Source organism: Furipterus horrens, unplaced genomic scaffold, assembly GCF_987537825.1.
Source record: "Furipterus horrens unplaced genomic scaffold, mFurHor1.1.pri manual_scaffold_11, whole genome shotgun sequence".
Taxonomy (NCBI): Eukaryota; Metazoa; Chordata; class Mammalia; order Chiroptera; family Furipteridae; genus Furipterus; species Furipterus horrens.
Genome location: NW_028327181.1, coordinates 4622985 through 4650936, shown reverse-complemented (window position 1 = coordinate 4650936; position 27952 = coordinate 4622985). Strand labels below are relative to the sequence as shown.

The window sequence follows — 27952 nt, the reverse complement described above, 5'->3', positions numbered from 1 at the left end:
GCCCTCACTGGGGCTCAGACCCGCAACCTTGGCATATTGGGATGGTGTTGCAACCACTGAGCTACCTGGCCAGGGCTAAAGTGCTTGCTTTATGTGAAAAGGATAAAAGTTTTCAACTTACTGAGGAAAGGAAAAACCCCTATGCTGAGGTCGCTGACCTCTACATTAGGAGCAAATCTTTCATCTATGGAATTGTGGAAAAGGGAAAAGAAGCTGGTGCTTAGTTTTGCTGTTGCGCCACGAACTCCAGAAGTCATGGTCACAGTACATGGTGAGTGCTTAGTTAGGGCAGAGAAGGCATTAAACTTGTGGTCGGAAGCTGTGAACAGGAAATGTGTTCTGACCGACACATTGCATCAGAAAGCATTGGCTCTCTACAGAGGCGTTAGCAAGGGGACCCCTGAAACAAGTGACACCGGGCCATTTGCTTCAGGTAAGGGACGGTTAGACAGATTTGGGAATAGTTTTTGATGTTTTATTATCTTACATCATCATAAGGAGGACAGTAAATATAGTACAATAAGATATTTTGAGAGCAAGAGACCCCATTCACGTAACTTTATTATAGTATACGTTTGACACTTCAAAAACGCAGGGGTCAGGGGTGCTGACCCCTGTGCAGTTGGAAATTCACATGTAGCTTGACTCCCCTAGAACTTCAGTACAGTGATCCCTCACTTATCGCGGGTATTCTGTTCTAGACCCCACCCCCCACCCCCCGCAATAGGTGAAAATCTGCAAGGTAGGAACCTTACATTTATTTTAGTATTTATAGGTTTTAAGGCTTTATAATCCCTTCCCACACACTTATAAACCGTTCCCAGTTCCTTATTAACCTTTTCCACACGTTTATAAACACTACTTATGTTCTTAAACATATTCTACACACTTAAACCTACGTCACTTTAACAACATACATATACAGTACCGCAAAAGCCTGCAATATAGCAAAAAATCCGCGATAAATAATTAAATATAATATTTTTTAAAATCCCGCGGTACAGTGAGGCCGCAATAAGTGAACCACGATATAGAGAGGGATTATGTACTAGTAGCCTGCTATTGACTGGAAGCGTTTCTGATAACATACATGGTCGATTAACATGTATTTTGTATGTTACATGTATTACAATACTGTATCCTTAACAAATGAAGTAAGCTAGAGAAAAAGTGTTAAGAAAATCATAAGGAAGGGAAAATACATTTATCATATTTATTGAAAAAAAAATTGTGTATAAGTGGATCTGCAGGTCAGACCAATGATGGTCAAGGGTCAACTGTATTGGTATAATTGTTCTGTTCTATTATTAGTTATTGCTGCTAATACCTTTCTGTGCCTAGTTTGTAAGTTAAATTTTATCGTAGGTATGTATATATAAGAGAAAGCCTTGTTCATAGAGGACTCTGTACTATCCACGGCTGTAGGCACCCACCGGGGGGCCTTGGAACGGATCCCATGTGGATGACGGGGGGCTACTCTACTTCAGTGTGAATCTCTAAGTTATAATGTTTCTTTTTAAAATCCTAGTTAACAGTACCATTATTCACACCCAAAAATATCAGCAATTATTTCTTGTTCATCAGATACCCAGGGTACAAATTTTCCATATTGTCTTACACATTTTTTTAACTAGTTGGCTTGTTGAGCCATAATCCAGTGTCTATGTTTTTTATTTGATTGCTAATCGCTTTCTTAATAAGTCTTTCTTGATTTATGGTTTTCCCGAGTTTTTTCCCCTTAACATTTTATTTAAAATCCTGTGTTCTTTTCCACCATCTGAATTTTGTGGATTGCAGGCTGCGGTGCCGTGTAAAGTGGTCCTCTGTCCCCTCATAAACGCATACTAGATAAGGGAGGTTTGGAAAGATGGGCTTGTTTTGTTTTGATTTTTTAAACTTCGTCTGGACTGCTGCGTAGATAATGTGTATATTTTCATTAGGAGTCATGTAATGTCTTATCCTCTTTCTTTTGTGATAGTAGAGTAACCCGACCAAGCATTCCTTACCAGCTCTGTTAGTTTTAGCAGCCGTGAATGATCATCGTCTAGCCCCCGAGCAGGTATTCCACAGAGGTGCAGCACGATGACAGCCTGTCGTCCTTCCTTAATTATTAGCTGGAATTTCGTTACCATGAAGTACAGTTTGTGCAAGAAAGACAGCTAAAATTCCTGTCATTTGGTTTCTTATTATCCTCTAAAGGTTGACCATTGAGGGGTTTTGTTGTTTTATCAGTATGAACTTACAGATTATTAAAAAAAAATTTTTTTTTAAGATTTTATTAATTTACTTTTTAGAGAGAGGGGAAGGGAGGGAGAAAGTGAGAGAGACATCAACATGTGAGAGAGAATGTTGATTGGTTGCCTCTGGCACGCCCCCAGCTGGGAACCTAGGCTGCAACCAGGCACGTGCCCTGACTGGGAATCGAACCCTCAGCCTTTTGGTCTGCAGGCTGGCGCTCAGTCTGCTGAGCCGCACCAGCCAGGGCAGAACGCATGGATTTTAACATCCAATTGGACAGTGGGCATTTTTATTAACATCACATTAAGTTTTTATCAGTTAACTTACTGGAGAATTGCTATCTTCATATTGAGTCTCCTTACCTGAGAACAGACTGTGCTTTCCCCTTGTTTAAGTTTGCTTCTCTAGCTTCAGTAATGGTTTTAAGTCTCTCTGAAAGGTTTGTGTGTTTCTTCAGTTTATGCCTTAGGTATTTCCTATTTCCTTGTTTTCTTTTTAATGTAAACCCGGGTCAGCGTTTCCATTGCAAGCTGCCAAGTAGTTATGTACGAAGTTAGTTTTCATGAAGTACTGTATATAAAGGTTATTGCTGTCCTTACATTAGTTTTGTATTCTACCTCTGTACTCTGAAATAACAAAAGTCAAGGACTTGCTTCTGAAATGCAGCCATGGGCTGTATATGACACACCTTCCCTGCGTGATAGTAGGGCCTTTGCACAAAACCGCCTTTGTCTTCTTGGTACGTAATGCAGTGTTATCTTTTTTGCAATCTTTGAGGAAAATTGAATTGTGTTTGAAAATATGCCAAAGTCAAGGACTTGTCAAAGCAGAATTTCTTAGCCCTGGCACTATTGACATTTTGGGACAGATATTCTTTGTCCGGATGTGGCGAGGAGAGCCCTGTGCACTGTAGGGTATTTATTAGCATTCCTGGCCTCTCCTCATTAGATGCTGGTGGTAACCTCCCTTTCCCCCAGCTGTTACAACCAGAATGTCTCCCGACGTTGCCAAATGTCCTTTAAAAGGCAGTGTTACTCCCCCACTTGAAAACCGTCAACATAAGGAAGTAGCTGAAGGGTGGTTCGTTTAAAGTGTAGTTTAAGTAAAGATTAAGGTAGAGTCAATTTGGAAAAACAATACACCACCATGAAACCGAGTATATCTCTGTGTGTGTGTGTGCAAATGCATAGAATATGGTCTGGAAGCGGTTGCTGTTGGAGGAGAACATTATGCAGATGTTAGAGGGGTAGTTTTATGTTGCTGAACTTATTATATACTTTTAAAAGATTTTATTTATTTATTTTTAGAGAGTGGGAAGAAAGGGACAGAAACATCCATCAGTTGCCTCTCACACCCCCCCCCCCCCCCCAACCAGGGGCCTGGCCTGTAACCCAGGCGTGTGCCCTGACTGGGAATTGGACCGGCGACCTTTCGGTTTGCAGGCCGGCGCCCAATCCGCTGAGCCACACAGTCAGGGCTGAACTTTTTATCTTTTAAAATTGTATTCGAGCATTTTTTTGTAACTAGACTTTTTAATTTTAAAAAGGATAGTAAACTAACAGCTTTTTGAGTCTGTTTTAATATGTAAGAGTTATAATATGTATCAAAGGAAATAATGGTAGTGAATAGGTTAAACCCAGTGAATTTAATTAGACTTCCATTTGATAAAAAATGATGCTTGATTTTGGGGTATCTTTACTAAAAGGAGATGCTTTTTTGATGTGGGGAATCTTAAGATTAAATTCAGAAAAATATTTACTGTATTGGTTTCTTCTGTTTTCAAGTTTGCTTTTCTAAATAGATAAAACAGTATATAACGGGCTCTTCTAACTTTCAGCAAGAGTTAGTACATTTTTAGCAAAGAATTTCAAATATTTAAAATAAAAACCAAATTCTGTCCCTAAACTAGCAGCTACTTATATAAATAGTTCTGATGATTTTAGGAACATACAAAGTTGTTCTATCTTTTTGTGTCTTATACCTGATGTAAGCAGTGGTTTATGATTCCTTCCCTCAAGTGGCTGTTTAACCATAAACCCATCACGGAAAACAATCAGTGCTATAATAGACGTGGGAGGGAAAGGCACCCCGAGCTCGCAGCAGCTCTCTTGGGGGAACTGGGAAGTACATTATAGAGAAAATGACATTTGAGCAAAAAACCTCAAGGGTAGCTCTTAACGGGGGAGGACTGTAGCAGATATCTGTATGGACACAAAGTAATTTTTTAAAAGAGCTGTTTGGAAACCTGCTAGGTGATAGTGTGTGATTCTGTGTTTGAGAAAGAGCAAGTCGTTGGAGAACTCAGTGGTAGGAAATTAAGAAAGGTGTAGTAGACTAGTGTTGGGTCTCTTGGCTTTTTTTGTTGTACGTTTGTTTTTATTTGAATAAGTTTAATACCCTTTAGCAAGGGGCATGATTAGGTGTTATAAAACGGATTATCTGAGAAGGAGTGGGAAGGAAACATTTCGTAGTTTGATCCAGTTTCGCAGTCGTCAGAGAGGGTCTCTAGGAAGTTGCTTCAAGCTGACATCTGAAGGACGAGTGAGAATTATCGAAGCTGGGAGTGGGGAATCGATGTCTGAGGCTGGGGGGGGGGGGGGCATGTGTGCTAGGAAAACAGCCCAGAGGGGCCGAAGTGGTTGCGGGGTGGTACAGCCATCATGGTGCTGGGACGGCAGGCGGGAGGGTCAGGTCCTGCAGAGCCTCATGGACCAGGTTCGTGTATTTTGTGCCGTGGAGACGCTGTTTCCTTAGCAGACCCCCTTCCCCTGCAGTACCAAATATGCCCCAGCAGCGGCAAGACCAGCACCATCAGAGCACCATGATGCACCCTGCCTCAGCGGCGGGCCCCCCGATCGTGGCCACCCCGCCAGCTTATTCCACACAGTATGTGGCCTACAGTCCTCAGCAGTTTCCAAATCAGCCTCTCGTTCAGCACGTGCCACATTACCAGTCTCAGGTAAGGCTGATCGTCTCTGTTCCACTTAAATGACTTTTAATGTTTTTTAAGATTTTTATTTCATTTTAGAGAGAGAGGGGAATGGCGGAGGGAGGGAGAGGGGAAGAGAAACATCGATATGAGAAACACTGATTGGTTGCTTCTTGTAAGTGCCCTGACCTGACCAGGGACCGAACCCACAACCCAGGCCTGTGCCCTGACCAGGAATCAAACCGGTGACCTTTCACTTTGTGGGACGATGCCCAGCCAACAGAGCCACCATGGTCAGGGCTTACTAACTTTTAATTTGAGCTTTTTAATAGGGTTTTTTTCTTGTATCTGTGCTTTATTAATTCTGCGGTTGATAGCTAAGGATTGGAGAGAGGGGGGAGCTTTTTAATATATATGAGAAGGTTGTTGATTATTTTAAGTATTTCAAAAGAAATAGCCAAGAAAAGTTTTAGATTTCTCAGAGTTGTTTTTGGAAATTTAGATGCCATGGAGTTAAGACGTCTAACTAAAATCCGCTTGAGTGAGACTATGATATTTGAGTGTTTTTTCTTTATTTTTTCTTTGAACACAGCATCCTCATGTCTACAGTCCTGTAATACAGGGCAACGCTAGAATGATGGCACCAGCAGCCCACGCCCAGCCCGGCTTAGTGTCTTCTTCAGCGGCTCAGTACGGGGCGCACGAGCAGACACACGCGATGTATGGTAGGACGCGCTGTGTTTGTCTTTCCTCATGTGTGGCTAGGAATTCGTTGTCAAGTTCTGAAAGGATACTTTGTTTAAGAATTAACGCGGCCTTTTATGACATTGAGGTTAAAGAATGGAAAGAAAAGATGGACCCATTTCTGTCTCTTACCTGCTTTTTTAAGTCTTGGCCACTGATTTCTACTTCCGTTCTGCAAGCCCTTTGTTCAGCTGTCTGTCCTTGAGGTTAATGTAACGGCGTGTGTAACAGAAAGCAAGCGTCTCTTGTGGAGAAAGTATCTTTCTCCTCTTCCTGGTCAGTGTTGCCGTTTGGTGTGCCCTGTGCAAGGCAGGCGACGGAATGTCACCACAGCAGAAGCGTCCTGCCAGCAGTTCTCTTGCTCTGGACTGGCATTGCATGTTTTTATTGCTATTTTTTTATAATGCTATTGTGTTTCTGCATCATGCTGTATTTTTAAGTGGTCAAAACTATGTTATATTAGATATGCTTTAGACATTTACACTTTAATTATAAACAGTGGTAAAATGAAAAAATATTCTATATAAAATTCTATGTAAGAAAAACTAATAAGCAAAAAAATATTACTGTCTTAATATTAAAGCCAGAGAACTTGGTACAGGTCACTTTAGCAGCTGTCTGAAGTTCTAAAATAATATGGTTTTCAATGTTGAGAATTTAAGACAAGAATTCCATTTATATCTAGTGTAATACAGAATTAATGGGTTTTCCTATATTTATGTTTTTAAAAGGCACCTTTAGTGCCAGTTTTATTAAGATGTAGGCTTTGTTTTGAACTTTTCCGAGAACCCCTGTGCTGTCATTCAGGTTTTGGCATTTCAGTTTTTTGGAGCGGGAGGAGAGAAGTTCTGAAAGAATCCCACTGTGAGAATGAAGCCCCAGGGACGTGTCGCTACATGGACGTTTCATTTTTAATCTTTAAACTGTTTGAATGACAGAGCATGCAGAGACTCTTTAACCTTAGATCGCGGTCTCTAACATTTGTGGGTCAGTAGGAGTGGGGCTCGGCAGTGGCAGTCACCCCTCCTGTCTCCGCAGCCCGGCCTTGGCTGCCTCCTGGGGCCGAGCTCCTGCCGCCCAGGCCGAGTGCACGGAACGCTCAAGTCTGATCTTCATGTCAGCATTATCGCTTAACCCTTTCTGTAGTGGATTCCGCCCTTTGGATTAAAAGGATGTAATTAACTGCATTTCTTTCAAGAGTATAGTCCTGGCCAGGAGCTCAGTTGGTCAGAGCATCATCTCGATACCCTGAGGTTGCAACTCGATCCCCAGTCAGGGCACAGACGAGGATCAGCCAGGCTATGCGTAAATAAGTGGAACAACACGCCTCTCTCTCCCTTTCTCTCTCTCAAAATCAATAAATTAAAAAAACATACCGACAGACTGATTTGACTTAGATTTTGGTTACGATCTTGTGTCTTTGGCTTGGCCTCGGTTGTCTTCACCAGGACTAAGTAGGTGTCAGAGGGCACCTTTGATTCTTCACTCTGGCTTTTATGCAATTTGTATACATTTCAACAATTTTTTAGTTTGCTAAAAGCGTAGGTGAAAAGTTCATTATGATTGTTTTATATTTCTGGTGAAGACATCATGACTTAACAAGTGGAAAAACGATTATTTCTTTCCATTTTCTGGCATGCTCCGCCTGGAATAAGATCTGAAAATTTGAGCTAAAATTTCCATGGCTTTTAGAGAACAGCTATTTGTGCACCCATGATTGGAGACTTTGTGGCGATACTGTGATGTTGAGCAGGATCTTTTTCCTCCGTGCCAGCATCTGGCTTTGTCTGTTGGATGGATGTTCATTGGTTTGAAACAGCCTCGTCAGTGTGAAACAGCCTGTACAATAAATACTGTTATTTGAGGCACTAGTGGCTTTTATAACTACCTTCCCAGAACATTTTCATTTGAAAAGCACTTGACCTTGGACCCTGAAGTCCATTTAAGTATGGGTGAATAGGAAATACTGCAAACAAAGCAGAACACTGGACTTCATGTGCTCGTCATCAGGGCCCGCTCTTTAGTGCCAGGAGCAAGCTGCTCAACTAAATGCAGACTGCTCTCCTGCCCTTGACTCAGGTTGGGTTTACTGATGTCCGGTGAGGGCTGGCGAGGGCACGGCTGTGGGCCTGGTATGATCGTTGCTGACTAATTGAGGTTCTTTTGGATAATTAATAACTTAAAAAGAACACTAGGGAATTCTTTTGTTCTTTGTTGTCATAAACCATAGTTTAATCTGCTAAAGTAAGTTCGTTAATGCTTCAGTAATTTGTTTTCATTATTTTAGATATTCTAAATCCTACTTACGCCAAATATGACAAGTTTTAAATACATTATTTTGAACTAAGACAAGAATGTTGCATAGAAAGCTAATTGTATACTCGTCTCTCTTGAACAATTTATATTTCGTATTCCAAAAGGAAGCAAATATTTCGAGTATGAATTATGTTTCTTTTTAAGCTACATCCTGTCTATAGACTTAAAAAACTTTATGTACACAAAGAAATATGCACCCAGATGTTGGTGACAATTATGTCACCTTTTTGTCATTCATGAATTGATGGGTTAATAGCAAAGGCTTTGAGAATAGAAAGGACCACTAATGACTATAAAATAAGAAACTGATACTGTTTTCAAATTTTTGGTATATTTAATATAAACATGCTAACAGATAACTGAACAGTTTAATTATTGGGAGAGATATACACACATTCTGAGTAATTGCTGACCTTGTTCTCTTTCTAACTATCTTAAAATATCTCTTAAAAAGGACTTTGATCACAAACTTCATCGCTTTGGTCTTAATCTAACTTCCATTATTGCCTCTGCATCCTCCCTCCAAAGAAGTTACTTTCCACCCTTAACATCTAGTTTTCTAATTCATCTGCTTGGTTTTATGGCGGCGGTGTCCACCCTCTCAGAAATAGTGGCAATGGGACTTTCACATAAAACCATCAGGAAGACTTAGGTCTACAATCCTGTTTTGGTTTGTTTTTGGTAGTTCAATGCAGATAAATTAGAAAAGAAGTAGGCAAAAGGTTTAAGATGGTGCCCATTACCCCTCCGCTCACCAGCATCTATTAGCATCTTGGTGCATATCCTTCCAGGTACCCCCCCACACACCCCTTTATGTAGTCATTTTAATAAAAATGGTATCATACCCATGTTTAATATTGCTATTACTACATTTCCAAATTTTGGGATCCACTACCAGACACCTAATAAACATCTTATAGAATAATGACGTTTATATTAATTGTGATTTACAAAATTGTTTGTCTTTTGAATTAAACTTGGCAAATATTTTATTTTGGTACTTTTTTTAAAAAAGATTTTATTTTTCGAGAGAGGGAAAGGGAGGGGAAAAGAGAGGGAGAGAAACATCGAGGTGTGGTTGCCTCTCCCTTGTACCTCCTACTGGGGACCTGGCCTGCAACCCAGGCATGTGCCCTGGCTGGGAATCGAACCAGTGACCCTTTGGTTTGCAGGCTGGCACTCAGTCCATTGAGCCACACCAGCCAGGGCTGTTTTGGTACATTTTTGATAACAAGGTTAATTAGTGGAGTGCTGTGTTGCTCTGTTCATTAGATAATAATTTTATTCCTTTCATTTAAGCAAGTCAACCTGCAGAACTTGACACCCCAGTACAGAAGAAAAGTCTTTTTGTTCAACCCTCTCTTAATTTTGTAGCAGTGTTTTAAAGTGCTTGTCATCTCTTGTAAAATAAGAGTAATGAATTATGCATGAATACAGAAAGAAATTACTAAATATGTAAACCTTTCCAGAAAATTAGGAAAATGCAGACCTCAGAAGGCTAATTCACCTTTCTGTTTCCCAAATTCAGCATGTCCCAAATTACCATACAACAAGGAGACAAGCCCTTCTTTCTACTTTGCCAGTGAGTTGGGTTTTTTATACTAATTTTAATTGAGCAGTAAAACACTTTTTAAAGAATACATGTTAAGGGAGTAGACTTGTTAAGCAGTATTTTCCTTGTGCCAGACAAAATTATTAAAAATATATCTATCTGTAAATCAGAGTTTTAAAAAAAGAAATATAACCCAGCTTAAGAAAGCTGGAGTTTAAAAATAGAGTTGTTTCAAAAATTAATTTTTGCATACCAAGCAGACATGTGACTTTTGGAAATGCCTGATAGTTTCCTTGTGTGACAGACTTTTCCTAAATAGCCCTTTTTTTAACCACGCCACACACTTAGTATAAAAATACTTTTAAAAGTTAGTATTTTTACTATCCTGGTAAGAAATTTATTCTTACAAGGATTTTTGAATTGATTAAGACTGAAAAACTGGGGGAGAAATATTTCTGTCCTTCTAGTCTTTGCATGACCGAAGGTGTAAAATATGTGGGTTTAAGCAGGACAGCAGGACCTGCCAGAGGTTATCTTGGGCAGCGCCGGCCCCTCTCGCCACCAGTGGAGAGGTAAATGATCGCTCCTAAAGACAGAGTCTGGACAGAGCTTTCTTTTGGAAATGAACTTGTAAGGTGTGTTTTCTCTATTTGTAGGTCAGTTTTTTAAAGAAAGCTAGTCGTGGACTTTTGGTATTTGAATAGGAACGGTACTAACTTGTAGAAATTCTTTAAAAATTTATGCCAGTAATGTGTCACTTTATGTGAAATACTATATTCTTGGGGATATTAAGGACTAAAATTTTATTTTAGAGACTAAATTTTGAATTGTTTTTGAATGACTCAATGTCTGAATCTACTAAATGCCAGATTTTAAAAAGCATTTAGAAAACATTTTGACTTAGTGTCATTAATTATTCCACAACTTGGTATCCAAAAATAAATGTATCAATATTATTTATGCGGTACTAGGAAATGTTAACAAATTTAATCCTTTAATAGATACTCTTTAAAAAGGAGTCTTGCTGTATATAAATACTGTTAAAGGGAGAGGATGTATGTGGAACAGTAGTGTGTAAAGCCGGCGTCAGTAATTGCTGTGGGTACGCACTCGCGTGGAGGTGTCAGATGTAGTTACCCTCACCATCTTACTGTCTCTGCTCCGCTTGGAGGTGTTTCCCGGTAAGTAGCCAGAAGGCCCCTGACCATCACGCCGGAGCACTAGCGGCCTTCCTACAGCTTCCCTTGAAAAGGAGCATCAGTGCTTTTCCGAAGAAGCTGACTGGGGGCTGCTAGTTGTCATTTCATCTGCTGCTTCGACCCCGCCCCCCCTTTCTAAGCCATTTTGTCACGGGTCCGTCTAGTTGCCTTTTGCTCCCCTTTTGAATAGCTTTCAACTTTCGTTCGCTTCATTTTTTTTTTATAAATTTAACATCAAGTTTAAAAGTTGGGGGGGGTTGTTTTGCTTTGTTTCATTTTTAAAGCTTTGCAGTGTGGTGGTCCCTCATGACTTGTGTATCCAAGGCCAAAATGGAAAAAACCTACTTACAAATTAAAACACAGCTTTATGGACCGAATTGGCTTCAGTAAGATCATGGCTTAGGAAGCTCTTTTTTGAATGTGGTTAGTGTTAGAAGGATTTGAAAAATCATGTGTTTAGAGTCTTAAACATTCCTATCAAGCAAGGAACACAGCGAGTAGGAAACTTCTGGACAAGGTCTGGCCCCAAAAAGCAATACTTATCTGATTTGCTTGACCTAAACTAGATCCCATGAAGGCAAATTAAGTCTTATAAATAGAAGTTTAACTGATGAATAGCTAAATCAGACTTTTGAAGAAAATTCAGTTTATTGTTAACCTGTCTGAAATCTTTAGCTAAATTAATGAGCATGTTTAATAGAAGCGGTTAGATGATACTCCCTAAAGCTCAGCATTTACAGCGTTTTGCTCCCCACTTCTTATTCCCCTAGTCTCTCTGATTTTTCCTTGTTTACTCTGTATGGGTTCCTCGCTCTTTTCTTTCCTCCCAGCCCCCCACCCCCACCCACCCAGCCATTTAATTTTCCTTCTCTCCCACCTTTTTTTGTCTCATTCTTCAGGCCTTTCAAGGAACCGAACTATATTTTGTCGTTCCTATTGTTGACTTAACTAGCCTGCCACTTGGTTTCCGTATCTGAGGAGGGAAAGGGTTCCTGGAGAATGTATTTGCTTTATGTCTTTTAAGCAGGACAGTGAACAAAGGGAAGTACTCCTAATTAAAGCTGCCGTAAGGTTTCCTTGCAGCTCATGAACTGTGTGTTACATCTGTGTGGTCCTCCGTATAACGCGCTGCGGCTGCCCGGCGTTGTGGGCCGGGGCACGGCGGGCGCCTTAAGCAGCAGCCTGTGCTGGTGCGCTCAGGTGACATCACCCGACGTCTGGTCCTGTGAATGCGGATGAGGTTCAGGTTCCTCCGGTTTATGGGCTTGGACTATTGGTAACCTCTCCCAGAGGTGCCCTTTAAAACCGCATAGTGAAAAATATTTCATCTTTAATTTTCTTCAAATAATTTGAAGATTTTAACATTTTTCTAATTGTTGAATAACAATTATGAGACTTCACGGGCACAATTAATCTTGTGTGAAAATTAATCCAGCACCCAGCTAGAGTTTATTTTTTATTTATTGTTACTTATTTTCGTAATACTTTGCTTATAAGATAATTAAAAGTGAAATTTAAACTTGTTAATACAAGAATTTTTTGAACAAATAAAGTTTTAAAATATAGAAACCCTGAGATTCTCTACTCTATGAAACTTGAGAATTGCTTTTCCCCAGACCAATTTAGCTGCTACAAATGAAACATTTAAGAAGCTTGGAGGTAGGGAGTATTTTAATACCAATGGTTTGAAATAAGGGAGCATGAATGACTCTCTAGACATCACTATCCCGTGGAACCTTCTGTGGTGATGAAACTGTGCTACGTGCGGCTGGCTGCTTTAATTACTTAAAAATAAGTTTGAAAAATAAATAAGATCTTTACAAGAACAAGATTCAAAATTTCTGTCCGATGTTTTAGACTAAGTCATCGCCTAGACAGTTCAAGGGATTAAAAGTTGATGAGCATGATGGTGAAGAAAGGCCTTTTAATAAGCCAGTAAAGGAGAAGAAAGACCGAGTCCTCTCACAGACTCACGGAACTGTGAAGGCAGTCAGCCCATTATGTTTCCTAGCTCCCAGGAAATAGTCACTGACTCCTACTAAAAACACCCAGAGAAATACAATGTTGTATACCAACTATGCTGAAATTTTTTAAAGTAAAAAAATTTTACTGGGGAAAAAAACACCCGAGAGACAAGAGTTGTCGCGGTTTTCCGTGCTAGTACGTTTCAGGGGGTGTTAACGCTTACAAGTCGGGGGCTTCTCGGCGTGTAAAGCAGGGCGCGCTTTCTCAGACCTACTCTGGGTGTGAGCGGTGGGTGCACAGGTGGCCCTAGCACTGGCTTTGCCTTGTGTCTTTTAAAAGATACGTAAGCAGTTGGGGAGATAACCAGCCCGGCTGGAGTGTTGGAGGCCCTTGGCGCTGCAGTGTCAGGCATCACACAACGGCTTTGTGTGCCTAACCCTCTGTGTAGCATTGACACGGGACTCACCCAGAGTTACTGGTTCCGGTGATCCTCGGCAGCCTTGCCTTCTAAACTGCTGAGTTAGGGAGCCTGGTCTCGGAGTGGTGCTGGCTTCTCCCCATCAGCCCTCTCCATGGCTCTACGTTTGGACTGAGCTTTTTAAAGATTTCAGGAGTAGTTGGAGAGAAGGCTGAGAGTCACAGGTTGCTTAGGCCGCTGGCCGCGGCTCGCTGCTCCATCGCGGGTGGCTTTGAGTCAGTGTGCTGTTGATAGTCACTGGGGGCAGTGACCCCGTGTTATTGTGCTTTTGATTCTCAGATTGCTCTCTTGGGAAGACTATACCTAATCTCCCTGTTTTATACCAAGGTATGGTCTGTGATTAGATTCACAAAGAATTGGCTTTGGCTTCTTATCTTTAATGAACACGTTTTTACTTCAACCGGCTTATCGTATTTCCTTTGAAGTTACTCTTAACTAGTAAAATTCTTTCTAAAGGCTGAGATGCTTTGAAGAAAGTTCACTTTTCTACATAATTTAGATAATTACACCTACTAGGTTTTATAAAGCAAGGTGAGACGCCCTTGAACAGGGAGAGCCTAGGTGGCTTCTGTGACCAGCTGAGAAAAATTGTGGTCATTGAACCCTGAAGATACGACCTTGATCTTGTCACATACCTGATCCAGTCCCTTATCCCCAGCCCCAACTTAGTCTGTGCCCATAGGGCCCTTCACCAGCTCCAGGGCAGTATCATGGTGAGGTTAGCCAGATGACGGCCGTGTGTGTGTGTGTGTGTGTGTGTGTGTGTGTGTGTGTGAGAGAGAGAGAGAGAGAGAGAGAGAGAGAGATTGAAATGTTTATGCCTGTGTTGAGTTACCTTTTCAGGAAAATCTAGTTACTGTTAAGAGTAAGTTTAATTAGATTTTAATGTATACAGCTGTATTATATGAATAAAATACTAGTCTAATTGTTAAGCAATAACATCACTCACGTTTTTATTGAAAATCGATGGTTTAAATGGAGTCATATGTAGAGACTGGTAACAGCATAAGTTAGGCCTTGAGCTGCAAGAAGACCAGCTGACGAGGCAGAGAGGGGTCGTTCAGGGCATCACATGTGTCGGTTGTACACGCTGCCTTTTTCTTTCACTTCAGTTTCCACCGGCTCCCTTGCTCAGCAGTATGCGCACCCTAATGCTACCCTGCACCCACACACTCCACATCCTCAGCCTTCAGCCACGCCCACCGGACAGCAGCAAAGCCAGCACGGTGGGAGCCACCCCGCACCGAGCCCTGTCCAGGTAAGGAGAGGCTCAGAGGCCTTCCAGCGTTGCGTCCTCCTCTCCTTGCTGAGCGTGCCCTTCGGTGCCAGGCTGAGGCTGGGTGCTGCGGGACCGAGACCCCTAGACCCTGCCTCCCGGGGCCAGCACACAGCTCTGCAGACTGGGCCCCTGGGGTTCGTTTTAAGTCACAGTAAGATACATATTAAGAATAAGATGATTGTCAAGGAACTGGTATAAATAACCCAGGGACAGGGACAACGGGGTGGGGACTGACTGTGGGAAAGGGGGTGGGGGGAAGCAGTGGGGGAAAATGGGACAACCGTAACAGAAAAACAATTAAAAATGGAAAAAAAGAATAAGATGATTGGATAAGTTCTGTAAACATAAATATTAAAAAATTAATTTAACATAGAGTGAGAAATTTGCTTGGAACTTTCTGTTCCATCCCTAATATTTCTATGATAAGTGTTCTTTCCTGGTAACTTCTTTCACCTGTTACCAGAGGCGGCTAAGGATCCCTGACATCTGTCACTTCCCTGGGGCCCTGGTCTTGCTTTACAGGCTCTGCTTGGTTGGGGGCTTGTAACCGCCAGGCTGAGAATGGGCCTTGGACCCCAGAAAGGAGGTCTCTGCGCAGGCCCCACCCCGCCCTGGCCAGCCGGCCCCTCGTCTCAGGCGGGCCCAGGGGAAGCTGGTTTCCGTGCGCGGAGCTCAGCTGGGTGTGTGTGGCCCCGCACAGCTTTTCACTGACGAAGGGGTTTCTCGGTGTCCCTGTCCCTTGGCAGCACCATCAGCACCAGGCCGCGCAGGCCCTCCACCTGGCCAGTCCGCAGCAGCAGCCGGCCATTTACCACGCGGGGCTGGCCCCGACCCCGCCCTCCATGCCACCCGCCTCCAGCACACAGTCGCCGCAGAGCAGTTTCCCAGCAGCACAGCAGACGGTCTTCACGATCCACCCTTCCCATGTTCAGCCGGCCTACACCGCCCCGCCCCACATGGCCCACGTACCTCAGGTAAACCAGCCGTAGCCAGCTCTCTGTGAAGACAGGTAGGCCGTGGAGGCTCAGACCCGCGGCAGAGCGCCGGATGCTCTCCACGCTAGGAAACCCTGTGTGTGATCTGCCTGTCTCCCTTTTCCCGCTCAAATACACGTGATCTGGCCCTAAATGGACGTTCGTGTGGTTTTGTAATGGGATCAGTGAAGTGGCTGAGTGGTCAGTCCCTGGACGTTTCCCACTGAGGCCGTGTAAACATCTCTGACTCGGGAACGCAGCCCTGTCCTCCTTGCCTCCGGTGTCTCCTTTGCTGTGTTTAAGTAGCTCCAGAGATTATGTGTCTATAGATGTCCACGTATGGACATATAGATAAGGACATCTATAGATAGATCATCTCTCTCTCTCTCTCGCACATGCACACACGAAGTGTGGCAGGGAGGGGGGAACCCTAACAGATTTTCAGGTCTCTGACTGCCCTGGGCTTGTCAGCTTGAATGTGTGTCACATAAATTCCAGAGAAATCTCTCGTTTTCTCTGGTTACCCGCACAGCGGCTTTGGGAATATGCTGTACTTCTTGAAGAGGCTTGGCCCCGCACGCTGGTGCGGGGTAACGAAGCCGAAAGCACCCAGGCCTTCACATCCCCCTAACGGGCAGCCCCCGTGTAGGCCTCCCGGGGTGACAGGTGTGGCTGCCGCCTGCACCCGCTGCTGATGCAGGCCCGGTGCGGGTTGGGGGGGGTCCCAGCGGGCTTGTCGCGGTGAGGAGCGCAGCGCCGAGGCCCGCGCGGGGTGTGAGGGCCGGGGCCGCGGGACCCGGGGTCTCTGCTGCGCTCGTGACCCCGCGTGGGCGGCTCTGAGCCGGGCTGCCTCGCTGAGCCCCCCTTCACGTGGCACTGGGTGCCGCCGAGGCCCTGGCACGGTGGGGGCTAGAGGTGCGACTCAGTTGGCGCTGGCTCTCAGGTGACCTCGTCACGGGGCTCCCCGGCTCCGGGACGTGTCCGCGGTGTGGCGCGCTGCAGCGGACGCGCGCCCTGGACGGTGGGGCGGGTGCCGGTGCGGCCGCTGCGGGCCGGGCCCTGTAGGTGGCTGGCAGCGGCTGGTGGCTGAGGCGGCGTGTGAAGTCACACGGGGTGGGGTTCCTCAAACCTCACTTCTGTGCTTTTGTGCGGACCGGGCAGAACAGACCCACACAGGGCCGCCCGGGGGTGCCGCGGCCCGTGCGAGCGTGTAAGGTAACGAAAACAGCGTCTCCCCCGAGGCGCGCCGTGGCCTGGGGCTGTGCGCGGTGCGGCAGGCGGGGACCCGGCTTTTCGTGGCCCCGCGGGCTGGCGTCTGCCCCCTCGGGCCCGCGGGAGCCTTCCGGGCCTGACAGTGAGACCCGTTAGAGCTCGCTGCCGCTTGGTACAGGGGCGTCGGGGGTCGGGCCGGCCCGGCTTTTGTCCTGTCGCCCCGCCCGGCCGCCCGCTGCACCAGTGTGTGCGTGAGCAGTGGGGGCCCAGGGGCCCCCTCGCTCTGCCCCGACCCGGGCTTCACTAAGGTGCGCTGGTGAGCAGGCAGGGCGCGGCGGGCGCGGGGTGGGGGGCAGAATTGGACGGTCCCTCTTCTAAGGCCATGGTCTGCTTTCTGTCCTGTGTAAGACGGCTTCGGGCCCCACACGGAAGCCAGATTCTGATGATTGCATCTTGCGTCTTAAGTTGAACATGTGGCCCTTGGGTCGGGGACCTGATCTCTGTCAAGACCTTGCCACTCATAGAACCCAGTGATCAGAAACGTTAAAGGCAAGGACACTGCAGCCCCGGCTTCGCCCAGGCTCCCTGGGCGCGTGCTCCCTCAGCCGTGCAGGATCGAGCTGCTGAAGGGTGCAGCCTGTCTGTAGGTCAGTTGGTGTTCCCCTAGGGAGTGTCTCCGGAGACGAGAAAGGGCCCCGAGAGCCACTGTTGCCCTTTCCTGAGAGCCCCAGCGCCCCGAAAGGAGCACAGCTGACGTGTCGTGTAAGCTGGAGATGTTGCCTGTATGCGTAAAAGAGCTCTCTGTTTCAGGCCCATGTACAGTCAGGAATGGTTCCTTCTCATCCAACTGCCCATGCGCCAATGATGCTAATGACGACACAGCCACCCGGCGGTCCCCAGGCCGCCCTCGCTCAAAGTGCACTACAGCCCATTCCAGTCTCGACTACAGCGCATTTCCCCTATATGACGCACCCTTCAGGTGAGGCGTGTGTGTGCAGGGGCCGCCGGGCACCCCGAAGCGTTGTGCTCGCACAGGTCGGAGGGCAGGCAGGGCCAGCGCTTCCAGCCCCGTGGTCGAGACCGAGCACGACCGCCAGTGCGCACCGCAGGGACTGTGACGCCCAGGCAGTGGCAGGGCCGGAGGCTTCTGGAGCCGAGTCTGTGTGTGTTCGGATGGGCCAGGGTTTGGCGTGAGGGGCGGCGGCAGCGCGGCATTCTGTGGGGCTGACGCACGCTTAGGACTCAGGCGGCCTTCCTGGTTTACGGCAGGCTGGACAGGGCAGCGTCTTCCTTCCTGAGCCCCAAAGTCTGCCGTGGGGGGTGACCGCCACGACAGTTTGATTGTAGCTCTGGAGAAGGCTCCTGATGACCAAGTGCTGTGTGTGGATTGGTTTGGAGAGTAGTAGCAGCCCCAGCCCCCGCCCCGACAGGGAGAGAAGGCCCCGGGGCTGCGCTCTGCTGCTCGGTGGCTGCCACGGTGCGGCCTCAGCCGAGCCGCTCCCGTGGGGGCAGCGCTGGTGCGTGGCTAGGATTCGGGGAGGGGGTAAGTTAAGGCCTGTTTTTCTACCCCATGAGCGACAAGCCTTGTGGGAGTTTTATCTGAAGTGGTTTTATGTCTGACCGGTTTGTTTCCACCTACCCCCTCCCCCTCCCCATTTTGGCGCAGACGGGAGGGGGGAAGTGAACCAAGTTCTGCATCTCGCTCAGCTAGCACAAGGGTAGTTTACAGTCGTGTGCTGCAGACACTAGGCTGATGTGCGGTGTTGCCAGTTTTCTGTTTAAACATTCGCTTTTCTTTTTTACAGTACAAGCCCACCACCCACAGCAGCTGTAAGGCTGCCCTGGAGGAACCGAAAGGCCCAATTCCCTCCTCCCTTCTACTGCTTCTACCAACTGGAAGCACAGAAAACTAGAGTTTCATTTATTTTGTTTTTTAAAAATATATGTTGATTTCTTGTAACATCCGATAGGAACGCTAACAGTTCACTTGCAGTGGAAGATATTTGGACCGAGTAGAGGCATCTAGGAACTTGTGGGCTGTTCCGTAACCCCATGCGCTGACTCAGAGTCCTGCAAGTACCCCAGCTCTGCTTGCTGAAACTGGAAGTTATTTATTTTTTAATGACCCTCAAAAGTCATGAACACATCAGCTAGCAAAAGTAACAAGAGTGATTCTTGCTGCTATTACTGCTAAAAAAAAAAAATCAAGACTTGGAACACCCTTTTACTAAACTTGACAAAGGTTCAGTAAATTCTTACCGTCAAACTGACGGATTATTATTTATAAATCAAGTTTGATGAAGTGATCACTGTCTACAGTGGTTCAACTTTTAAGTTAAGGGAAAAACTTTTACTTTGTAGATAATATAAAATAAAAACTTTAAAAAAAATCAAAAAATAAAAAAAGTTTTAAAAACTGATATCCAGTTAGTGTGTGTTTGTGTAAGCTACTGGTTAATATCAAGGCAGGAGGGCTGAGTGTGGTTCCTTCATATTCTAGAAGGTTAGGTGTCAAATGCTTTTTTTTCACCTTTAGTTCTGGTTCAAGGTCTCTAGAAAAAGACAAGACTCTTTTACGCATTCTCTTTGGTGGACAGAGATCTGCTTCCGAAGGAGGAAGGCTGGCCAGAGGTGGGCAGCGCTGAAGTCCGCGTCCTCAGCCTGACACTTGATTCTGTAAGCGTCCTTTTTAATACCTCCGGGACCCAGAGGACTGTGTTGTGAGTAGTCCTGATTCAGGCATCTGTCTGGTTTACCAGTAGGGGGCAGGAGATACTTTTTTAAAAAGCTGTGATACACCTGACATTAATATAATTATTGTATGTCGATTGTAAATGAAAAATAAAAATTCATTTAAAGGGGGGGGCTGTGATAAAGAAACCCAGAAGGCAGAAGCTCAGTGAGGTACCGAGCAGCTCATGGCTGCAGACTCCTAAGCATTTGTTAACGTCCCCCCTCGCTGGGAGGGGGACAAAGGGAAAGGCGAGCGTAGCAGCAAGGCAAGGACTTCATGGGCCACGGCCGTGATGGGTAGAGCTTTTACATACTGTTGGCAACAAGTCAAGGTTCTGAAAACTTTTTAATTCATATGTAGCAATTTGTACATTATAGCAAAATTTGCATTATTCAAGAATAAGTTACTTGTACAGTACATAAACAATACATAAAAATTTGCCCAATACCTTCTGCCTGTAATGATATAAGATGAGTCCATGTTTTGTGTTGTTACAATGTGCTCTTATTCCAACCAAACACTGGATGTCAGATGTGTCCTTGTTAAGAGGCAGGGGATGACACACTACAAGTGCCTGTAGCCTGTGGGAGATGTCAGCGCTCACGTGACATTTGCGACAAGAGGCTTAGCCCTGAAGGAAAGCAGGAAGAAACCGCAGGCAAACTCGTAGGGAAGGGAAGGGTTCGAGGCCTTGATTTTAGGTTAAGAAACTGTTAATATAAAAATAGTGTTCTCAGGTCTAAGATTTTAATGATTGCTATTCCTTTTTCCTACACGGTCCAGAAATGATCAAAGGCAGAAGATTTATACCAGATAAAGCCATATGGATTGCTGGTCTAAAATTCAAGGCAGGTTAGTTGACTTAATTCTTTGGTGCTGGTGACTGTTAGTTTGTTACAGACAGATTAAGGAAGCGATGCTGCTGGGAGTGGCCAGGCTGTCCTGGTGTCTGTGATCAGAGATAGCTGGGGAGCTCGTGGGGCTTCCGTCCCTTTGGCACTAAGAGTGTGGGCTCTCGGTGGAGGCTGCTGGCTTGGCCTCTTGCTGCCAGCAGCGGTCACCTCAGGACTGGAAGGAGGGTGGCACGTGCTGTCACGCTGTGGGCTGGCTGCAGCCAGCAGGGTGACTCCGAGGGCATCTGGCCGAGGGCCCCACTGCTCCCCCTCTTCCAGCTCGACCTGCTCTGGCAGAGGGGAGAGGCACTGGTCCCACGTCCCTTCTTCCCAGGCCAGGCCAGGGCTTTCTGTCAGAGTGTATTTACGTTGTCCTGGTAGCTTGGACAAGTTTAGAAAAAATGCTTTTCTTGAACATTTCACATGCAGGTGGGTGACTTCCAATACTCTGTCAGTCTGAGCTTGAACTTCGTAACCAGGGGCAACGCTGCTAGTTGACTGTGTCAGGCACGCCTCTGGGTGCTGCCTGAGGAGTCTGTGCTGAGAGGTGGCTAAGCAGTGAGCGCCCCTGGCTCGAAGATGTCACAGCCCAGCTGTGAAGGGCGGGGATTGGCTCGGTTCATTGTCTGTGTTTGACCCCTTGTCTGCACCAGTGACTTGTCAGCATTGACTTTCTGTGATGAGCTTTCTCCTTTAAAAGAGAAAGTCAGAACAGTGCTTGTTCATCTGGTTCACCCTTTGCTTATCACTCATTACCTAGAGACACCTGCTTCCTATGTATGAAATGTGTCCTTAGCAACGACCAAAAAGCTGGATCAGGGTTGGGTCTGCTTTACAACCTGTGAAAACACCCAGGAGTGTTGTTGGTTTTAAAAGAAAAGTGAAGAGGTGGCTACTTGCCCCCCCCCCCCCCCCAAAATAACACCACCACCAGAAAATTAAATTCTAGAGGCAAAAGTCTGACCTCTTAGAGTACAGAATATGGCTGGGGGGAGCAGACAAAACCCTCAGCCCAGATAAGGCCGTCAGTAGGTAGTTTTAGGCCAGGGTTTAATTTTAGCCTCTTAACTGATGGGCATCTGTACACCTCAGCACTGTGCTGGGCCCCAGGTCCCTAGAAGCCCCTGCGGTGAGCCTGGCTGCACTGACTGGCTCTGCCGGCCCCAGAAGCCCTGACTTCAGTCTGTCCCTGCTCCCTGGCGTCACGAGCTTTCTCTGCGGGGGAGCCCGCCCCACTGTGAGGGAAGCGGAGACGGAGCGCAGGCTGCAGGACCTCCCCGGGTGCTGGAGACGTGTGCCCACGCGCGCACACAGGCTCTTCGTCCTCTGAGGCGCGACCAGCTGGGACAGAGCCCTGCCGGGGCTGCTGAAGGAGTTCCTCCTGCGCTGCGGCGCCTGAGTCCTAGCTTCCATTTTGGCTCAAGAACGAGCCTAAAACCCTGCAGGATAAGTTAATAGGCCTTAAACGCTGGGGAGCTCTGAGCCGGCGCTGCTGGGGAAGGCTGCGCCGGGAAGGCCCGGGAGCCCTTCTTCCCTTTTCGCTTACCCCTCCCTCACCCCTCCGTTCAGGTCTCGCCACAAAGCTGCTATAAAAGCAGAAGCCAGTTTTTTTTATTCGTAAGGCACCAGGGTAGAACTATAACTTGCCACCCTATTTCAGTAACTGCCTGGATTCTCCTGGAAGGGTGACACACTTCACTTCTCCACATTTAGGAAGGACAGCGGCTACTCAGCAGCAGGTGACTGTCCTGAGGCTGCAGTAGACAAGGAAGCCAGCGTGCTGGCTCGGCCGGGAGCCGGTCAGGTAGGGTTTGCATAGCTGTCTGACTACAAAGACCATGGGCACTCGTTCAAACAGTACAATGAAATAAGCAATGTTTCGTTTTGAGACCTGAATCCTTTGAAAAATTTATCTGAGGTAAAATGTTTAAAACCATTTTTGACCTTTAGCCTGTCCATCTGCCAGAGCTTAGTCGTAAGGCTGAGTGTTGAAGCAGGAGCGGCGAGGTCACCTGGGGGCCGCACAGCTGCCACGTGGACCGAAGCTGCAACAGGAAACGACGTGAGAATCCAGGGCTTGTTAGTGTTTTGGGCTTCCTGATGCCCCCCCCACCCCCAGCAGAAAGTCCGTCATCAGCTGTGACAGTGTCAGTGAAAGAGAGAATGAGTTTCTACTGCCAGCTCTGGCCCTTCGCCCGCCACCTCGTCTGAGAGGGGCGGGGGCCGGGTCGGCGGCATCTGCGGACAAGAACTACCTCTGTAAACAATAAAGAGAAAGCCAGGCTGCAACTTAGGGGGCCCTTTAACAGGCCTAATAGAAGGGTCACATCCAAACCGGAAGGCGAGTTAACAGGGTCCCTCCGCCCTCCGGGAGGGAGGAGAGGGCGCTACATTCACGAGCCCCGTCTGTGCTGCCGGGCTCGCTCCTCCAGGGCGCGGGGCCTGTCAGAGCGGCGTGTACTGATTGTCTATGGCCCGCAGGCGGCTCCGGGACGAGGGGTCCAGGTCGTAGTCCGAGTCCCGGGCTCGGCTGGCGGGCTCGGGCTCCAGGTGCCGCAGGCTGTTGGCCAGCTCCTCGGGCGAAGGCACCAGGTGGAAGATCTGCTCCGGGGGCGAGGCCCGGCCTGGGAGGCCCTCTGGGCCGAGCCCCCGCGGACAGCCAGGAGGGCTAAGGTGGGGGAGGCCCAGCTCCGAGTCCCAGCGGGAGAGGGAGAAGGGGAACAGGACAGCGTTGGAGGAACCTGGGGACAGTGACAGAGAGGCCACACTGTCAGCCTTCACCGGGCAGGCAGGTGTTGGAAGGACACAGAACAAGACCTCTGGGGCCCCGGGCCAGCCACCCCCTTTCCCAGCAGCACGGGGCTCCCACCTGGGGGCTGGGAGACCACGACCACGTAGCTGGACAGGCGGACGTCGCAGGCGGCCCCGCACTCGAGCGGGATGGGCGAGCGCTGGAAGTGGCGCAGCATGTCCATGACGGACGGGAAGTGCAGGTGCTGCACGCGGCACTGGCCGCGCTCGGTCAGCGACAGGCGCAGGTGCTGCGGGGCGGGGAGGGGAGGGGCGGCTCAGGCGGGGCCTCCGGGGCCTCGCCCCGGGCGGGTGCGCTCCGCGCCCGGCCCCGTACCTTGGCTACGCCCTGGAAGTTGAACGTGAGCACGTACTCCCCACGCCGCGTCTCGCTCTGCCGCACCAGGAACACTCCGTGAGCGTCAGCGCCCTGCAGCTGCACCAGCTGCGCCGCCTTCACTCGGGAGATGGGGCCGTGGAACCAGGGGTAGCAGGACAGGAAGTGATCTGTTTTCTGGCAGGCTGGGTCCAGCAACCCCCCAGGAGAAGCCCCTGCTAGGGAAGATGGGTGGTAATGGTGACCCCGTGTGGGTGCCCGACGTCCTGGGCTGGGGCCGGGGCCGGGGCCGCACACGCCAGAGCACAGCGGCCCAGACCCACTCACCTTGGCTCAGGGAGTCCGTGCTCCCCCGGGGAGAGCTGGCCGAGCCGGGCTCCGGAGCCGAGGGAACGGGCGTCTCCGGGTCTGCGCCCCCCAGCCTGCTGGAGAAGAGCCTGGGGTTAGGCTCTGGGCAGATCGGGGCTGGAGGGAGAGCCGTGTGGGGAGGTGGGGGGGGGGACCTCACCCTTGGCCTGTGCACTCCCGGAGCTCAGCCATCCATGAGTTCAGCTGCTGCTCATCTCCCACGTCGAAGATGATGTCTGTCCGGTCCTTCACCTGGTGGGGTGGAAGGGAGCAGCTGTGTGGGATCCTCGAGGGGCATGCGCTGCCCCCGGGTCAGAGCGCCCCATCACTCACCTTCAGCACGAAGGTGTAGAGGTGGTCTGGCAGCTCGAGGCGGGTGCACCGCCGGACCTCCTGGATGCTGGAGCAGGCTGCCTGTAGCTTGGGCTTCGAACTCTAGGAGACCAAGGCAGAGAGACTCAGGCTCGTCCCTGATGGCCCTCCGCCCACCCCGGCCTCCGTTTCCCGCCGAGCGGCACCCCAGAACGGAGGAAGGTCTGGCATTCTGGCTCGCAGGAGCCCGCAGAGAGGGTCGTCCTAGCCTCTGAAGCACTCCCCGCCCCCTGAGATGCCCAAGGGGCCTTGTGAGCTGAGGGCCAGCCCCCTTCCCCTGGACACGTGGACAGCCTGGCACTGATCCGTGCTTGCCCGCTGACTCTTCTTCCCCCCGGGGGAGCCCAGAGCTCCTCGTGCGGCCACGTCACGACCCCCAGCACAAGCCCAGAGAGGGGACATGAGGGTGCTGACTGGCTCTGCCAGGGGACCCAAGTCTCTATCATGCCGTTGGTTCCCCACTAGTAAAAGGTTCCTTCTGGCCTAACGTTGGCCCCAGGAAGCAGATACTATCACTAGATCTTACGGAAGAAACGCAAATCTTGGAAGCGAAGCCACTTGGCTCAGGAAGAGAAGATCAGGTTTTGAATGCTTAGAACATCCATTCCCCAAACCTCACTAATCTGTCCTGCCTTCAAGTCTCAGGACAAGGAGGGGCTGATCTGGCTGCAAAGTGGGGGTTGGCAGAGTAGCTTAACCACAAGCCTTTGGGGCTTCTGCCAGCGCGCCCCGAGGGGCAAAGTCTGGCACTGAGGGCCCCGGTCACAGGCAGCTGAAATCCACGCCAAACCCCGGGCCCAGCAGTCTCCTCTCACATCCAACACACACAGGGTTCAGAGTGGGGGGGGAAGTGGTCCCCAAACCCTTTGCCAGCAGGAGGCCTTTCTTCTAGGTCCGACTGAGCTGTGCTGGAGCCGGGGCTGACCCTGCCGATGCCTGTCCCTAAGGAGCGGGAGGCTCGGGGCGCCCTAGAACCCAGGAGCCAAAGGGGGGTCAGTCCTGCATCCCCATCTCCTCTACGTCCTCTTGTGATAAGACTGATGAGATGGTTTCTCCAGGGATCGTGCGACCACGCATCCAGCACAGGCCAAAGGAGAGGGTGGTGGGAGGAGCCAGAGACGAGCTGGGGATCAGGCAGAGGAGGCCCAGCTGGGCGCACCTGCCTCCTGCAGCTCTTCTCCCGAGGGCGGGGGGGGGGGGGGGCAGGCGCACGCAGGGACACCATGGGCCCGGCCCTAACAAGCCGGCACAGGGTGGGGCAGTGGGAACAAGAGGCAGCCTAGGGGGATCCAGTCTCCCCTCTTGGCCAGGAGCTGCCTCTGCTAGAGGTGGCGTGAGAGCTGGTCCCTGCAGGCATATACTTGACAGGCACCTGCGATACAAAGCTGTGACCCCAGAGCGGGCCGCCTGCTTTCAGAGCCCTCCTCACCGGCAGGGAAGCCAGCAGGCAGCCTGGTAAGAGAGAGTTGGTCAGACCGGGGTTCCTTCTGGCCCAGGCCCACCCCCCATGGCAGGTCTCTTGGGGGTCCCGGTCCTGCCCTCGTAGCTGGACCCAGTGATCGGGCACAGCAGCAGCAGCCCTGGGAGCCACTGACAGTCCTCGGGGTTCCCTGCGCCTTCTCACTGACGTTACAGCGGAGGTGTGGCACAGCTAGGCAGTCCCAGCCCCGGCGCTTTTCACCTTGGCAGCTCCTCCACGTCCCCCGCACCCCAGTTTCTCAGCCGGGGAGTCAGTGTGGGGCGCACTGCAGCCTCGCACAGTACCTGCACGGCCACCCCGGCGCACGTGGGGAGCGGGGCCTCTGCCCTGGCAGCTGTCACAGCCAGCCAGTTCCTCGGAGCCTCTGTTTCCTGTCTGCAAAGTGGGCAAGGTACAGAGGGCTATTTCCTTCCTTCTGCTCTGCAGTCAGCCCTGCCTGGCCCGCACCCTCCCCCCTGGCTCCCGGCCTCGGGATCACTGAGAGGAAGTAGGCCAGGCCAGGAGGGGAACAGGCCTAGTCTCCCTTTCAGTTCTGCTCCAGGCCTGGCCCCGGTCCCAGCCCCAGTGAGCGCAGAGATTAAGCAGCAAAGCCGCTGGTTTCACTCTGAGTGTGGGGCCCTCCGTGCCAGCCCCACCCCCACAGCCGAGGAACTGCTGACCTGGCGGGCAGTGGTGCAGAGAGGATCCCCCTCCGCACCCAGGCCTGCGCTGCACAGAGGATGCGTACCCCCTGGCCACCGTCTGCCTGCAGGGGGAGCATGGTGCGGGCTCTCCCCAGCTCCCCGCTCGGCCCATCTGTCTGCCACCAGTCACACAGCGCTGGGTGCCAGGCTAGGATCTGAACCAGTGGACCTGACTCCAGCTGCCCGCGAGTGGGGAGAAGCTCTCCCCAGATTGCAGGGGCAAGCGGGAGCGCGAAGACGGGACTCGGAAGCACTGGCCGCTCTGTGGAGGGACCAGTGGATGCCGTCCAGGCTGAGCGCTGCGCTGACAAAGAACCGTGATGGAGAGAAGCGAACCCAAACCCTGGGGCTCTGTCAGCAGCTACAGGAACATCGGGGGCTCCAGGTCCCCCTTCTCTCACATGCCCTAGTCCACCTGCCCTACAGAACAAGCCGAGCCAGCAAGCAGCTGCGCTCCGGACCCACCTCAGCGTCGCACTGCTTAAAGGGTGATCAGAACAGCCGAACCACTCTAGGCAGCTGTGGTGCACGCAGCAGAACCACCGCCACAGCCCGCTGCATCCACTCCTGGGAGCAGATCTTCTCAGCTCACGGCGCTCAAAGAGCTGGCTTCGTTCTGTGGCCACTGTGACTCCAATGGGAAGAACCCATTTCCTCGCTCTGGCTGCTAGGAAGCTCAGAGACAAAGACGCAGGCCAGCTCTGACACTCCCCACAGCAGGGCCTGCATTCTGCAGGGAGCCTCATCTGGGCCTTAAAATTCCCTTATCCCTCTGGGCCTCGGGGTTCTGCCCTCCCATTTCTTGTATAGCCCTGGCTAAGGGGCCCAGCCCTCCTGCCTTAGTCTTGTCCTCCATAAGGTGGAGCTGTTTATTAGCCCCTGTCCTCGCAGGGCTGGTACGGTGAGGCCAGCCGAGGCGGGTAAAGCCTGCGTGAGTCCACTACAGCTTCCTTCTGCAAGTGGCCAGGCCAGGCACAGACCTGCTCTCTCCCAGCCTTATACACAGATCCTGCTTCTGACGCGCCCCTTTACCATCCCGCGGTGAAATTCACATGTAATGTGACCTATATATATACCCCTAAGATAAAGGGAAAATAAGCAATGTCGTTTACATGAAAATAAAATATTTCACTGTGACTGTGCAGAGAATTCAATGAACTTCCTGGGTGCCTCTGAGTTTGTTTTTAAAAAGTAAAGAACATGAAGGAGCAGAGGGCGGTAGACATTAATAACTGGGCAGAAGCTTCCCTGTACTTGTGCATAAGACAGAGCAAGTTCTGGCTCTAGGTTTGTCGTCTCTGGAGGGTGGTGTGGACAGCTCTGCCTCCACCCATGCGTTCCCCTGGTCCCTGGCCTCTCCCTGACCTAAGGGTCCCACTGCTTCCACCCGAGAGGCTTTGAGCCTCGGCTCTGCCTGCAGGGGCGGATG

At 49.4% G+C, this 27952-nt stretch overlaps 2 protein-coding genes and 1 long non-coding RNA gene across 4 annotated transcripts in view; 1 reads left to right on the top strand and 2 right to left on the bottom strand.

Moving 5' to 3' along the window:
- Positions 1–18781, top strand: part of ATXN2 (ataxin 2) — an 80945-nt gene extending 62164 nt beyond the window's left edge. For both annotated transcript variants that reach the window (XM_090290913.1, XM_090290912.1), the window contains exons 19-25: positions 5013–5197; positions 5760–5892; positions 9756–9809; positions 14534–14679; positions 15447–15674; positions 17697–17865; positions 18692–18781. In XM_090290913.1, the coding sequence (XP_090147039.1) occupies positions 5013–5197; positions 5760–5892; positions 9756–9809; positions 14534–14679; positions 15447–15674; positions 17697–17865; positions 18692–18720 (944 nt within the window). In that variant the 3' untranslated portion in view covers positions 18721–18781. The remainder of the gene's footprint in view (positions 1–5012; positions 5198–5759; positions 5893–9755; positions 9810–14533; positions 14680–15446; positions 15675–17696; positions 17866–18691) is intronic.
- Positions 18782–19946: 1165 nt separating this feature from the next.
- On the bottom strand, positions 19947–22734 carry LOC149996803 (uncharacterized). Its single transcript, XR_016513953.1, has 2 exons — positions 22458–22734; positions 19947–21352 (listed from the first exon to the last, which is right to left on the bottom strand). It is a non-coding gene; the product is annotated as an uncharacterized LOC149996803 (long non-coding RNA).
- Positions 22735–22797: 63 nt separating this feature from the next.
- SH2B3 (SH2B adaptor protein 3) overlaps positions 22798–27952 on the bottom strand; it is a 31861-nt gene continuing 26706 nt past the window's right edge. Inside the window, exons 3-8 of the mRNA XM_090290911.1 lie at positions 24322–24423; positions 24149–24240; positions 23968–24062; positions 23641–23855; positions 23383–23554; positions 22798–23254 (exon numbers count right to left, since the gene is read on the bottom strand). Of these exons, the coding sequence (XP_090147037.1) occupies positions 22959–23254; positions 23383–23554; positions 23641–23855; positions 23968–24062; positions 24149–24240; positions 24322–24423 (972 nt within the window). The 3' untranslated portion in view covers positions 22798–22958. The remainder of the gene's footprint in view (positions 23255–23382; positions 23555–23640; positions 23856–23967; positions 24063–24148; positions 24241–24321; positions 24424–27952) is intronic.